The sequence below is a fragment of the Poecilia reticulata genome, linkage group LG8 (genome assembly GCF_000633615.1).
Source record: "Poecilia reticulata strain Guanapo linkage group LG8, Guppy_female_1.0+MT, whole genome shotgun sequence".
Lineage (NCBI taxonomy): Eukaryota > Metazoa > Chordata > Actinopteri > Cyprinodontiformes > Poeciliidae > Poecilia > Poecilia reticulata.
Window position 1 is genome coordinate 10709370 of NC_024338.1, and position 2569 is coordinate 10711938.

Below are 2569 nucleotides of genomic sequence, written 5' to 3' on the forward strand. Positions count from 1 at the left end.
TTCCGTAGCAGCCCTACTAACTTCCACAGACCTTTTTGTTGGTATTTTTGCTCTGGCGTTTCGTTTTAGCGCTAGCCTTCTGTTTCCTTAAGCTGCTATAGCCTTTAGCTAGCAAACAGGGAAATTGATAGATAAACAGTAAGCTAGCCCCCAAGAACTTCAAAAAATTTACTTTAAAAAGTACTTACTGTTCACTTGTTTTGCTTTGCAGCTGTTTAACGCGTGTGCGTCTTTTTCACAGGGTTCAGGACAAATGTCAATGGAGGTCCAGCAAAACGAAGTCCGCGAAACAAAATCGTATGAAGCTGTGCCTCTCTTCCTGGCGCCATGTCCTCTTCGTGACAGAGAATACGTGCGTCTTCCCAACCGCACTCTGTCCAGGTCCACAGAGGACCTCACATCCCACAGCAGCTCTGGCCCGAAATGTCCTGAGCAGGACCGGCAGCACCTGAACGCCACACTGCGGCCTGTTCAGTCTGACAGCCGGTCCGGCTCCGCAGAACCGGCCACGAGAAATCAACCGTCTGATTACACGGCAGGGCCGCTCCCCTCCTGGCCTCAAGAGGGCGCTAACTCGGGATACTGCCAGCTCCCAGCAGCCTTCACGGCACCGTCAAAATGAACAGCTGCATGCAAGAAAAAAAAAAAGCTAATTTCATAAGAACAAAGCAGGATCAACCAGTGATTGAGTTTTTGAATTTTTGAGGAGCTTTATTTTAAGCTCCTCAAGCTATTAGAGGGGGGGGGGGGAAGTATCTTGTTGTCATTGCACATATTTTATATTGCCTTTACTGATTTTAATTTAGTAATATGTAACCAACTGCGCCACCTGCACAGTGGAGCAGTTGGTAGAGCTGTTGCCTTGCAGCAAGAAGGTCCTGGGTTCGATTCCCAGCCCCGTCTTTCTGCATGGAGTTTGCATGTTCTCCCTGTGCATGCGTTGGTTTTCTCCGGGTACTCCGGTTTCCTCCCACAGTCCAAAAACATGACTGTCAGGTTAATTGGCCTCTCCAAATTGCCCCTAGGTCTGAGTGTGTGTGTGTGCATGGTTGTGTGTCTCTGAGTTGCCCTGCGACAGACTGGCGACCTGTCCGGGGTGACCGGACAGGTCGCCCAAATATTGTTGTCCCAAACGTGTCGCATTGAGATCGGTCAGGTTTTTTTTATGCTGGATTGTTCCTGAGGTGGATTCCTCCTGTGGGATGGCGAGCCTTCCCACCTGGAAAAGAACTGGATTCATTCTTTTCCATTTGGAGTCCTGCTGCACCCCGCGGTGTGGTAGGCCAGTATCACTCACATATTCACACACAGTTGGTTACGAGTGAGACCACTGACTGACATTTTTCATACTTATTGTTTAATCCTAGAATATCTGACCTTAAATTTTGGACCAGTTTTTATTTGGAACTTTATAACAAACTGCTGTGTAGGAAATTCTCATGTGAACGGTGTTGAGTTCAAACTAATTGGAACTGAAATTGATTAATCTGTTGCCTATTACTATTTAGAATTCAGATTACCAGGGTGCACCCAAAAGATTTAAAACTGAGAACTAGCACTTGGCCAAGTATTTTTATTATTTCTTGTATTTTATTGTGTGTAATTTTTTTTTTCATAATCGTGTGTCTTGTACAACTGTTTGTCAATTTTATGGTTTATGTCACTAAAGCCGGTTGTTCTTTAAATTCATTTAACTGCCTTTGTGCAAGGTTGAAAGTAGTTTTAAATTCTTGGGGGTACCATGACAATATATATATTTGTATATATATATATATTGCTTCTTTGTGTGCTTTGGAGTTTTTGTGCTGATTAATTTTTTTGCAAAGCGATAAAAGCTGGGTAGCTCTTGAATTGTTACAAAATAAAGCTATATTTCCCTCAGCTAACTGACTGCAATGTTGACACCTTGAGATGCCATGAGACCTAAATTCTGGCATGGAGTGCATTCCAGTTTTCCATGACTGGTTTATAACCATTCATTTTAGCTTAAACTGGTTCTATTGATCCTRTGTCCAGACAGAAGGAKGATCAGTAGCCCAGCATCATGACCTGTTTGTTCTGAAGATCCTGCAGCTTCCACTTCGTCTTCCTAACATGGCGCCTCCTCACTCTGACTCATACTGACAGGAGAAACCACAGAGCTCTGTTAAGTTAAAAGCACAACTTCTGAAGTTGGAATATTTTTCCGCCAACAGGTTCCAGACCCTCAAACCAGATGTTGGACTGGATTTTATTTCACTGTCATTTGTGTATGTTAGAGCCTCATTTTCAACAGTGGAGCTACAAAGGATGAAAAAGGTTACTTTGGAGAAAGTCTCAGCATCAATGTTTCCACTAAATAAGAGGTAAAAAACAAAATTGTTTGATAAAGGACAAGTAGACTCTGAGCACGACAGCACCAAACAATTTTTTTATAGACAATTTAATTTCACATAATTATCGCGGTAGAAGCCATTTGTTTGTTAAATACTTAATGAAACATATTTATACGGGTTTGATGTTTGTTGTGAATGACATATGTAACTGGGTCTATATTAATAGTTTTATATTTCCACAAAATGTGTTCTTT

At 42.3% G+C, this 2569-nt stretch overlaps 1 protein-coding gene across 1 annotated transcript in view; it reads right to left on the reverse strand.

Annotated features, from left to right (window-relative positions):
• Positions 1-2268: 2268 nt before the first annotated feature.
• The window catches only part of LOC103468597 (platelet-derived growth factor subunit B-like), a 67354-nt gene continuing 67053 nt past the window's right edge, over positions 2269-2569 (reverse strand). The window contains exon 3 of the mRNA XM_008415758.2: positions 2269-2280. Coding sequence (XP_008413980.1) covers positions 2269-2280 — 12 coding nt within the window. The remainder of the gene's footprint in view (positions 2281-2569) is intronic.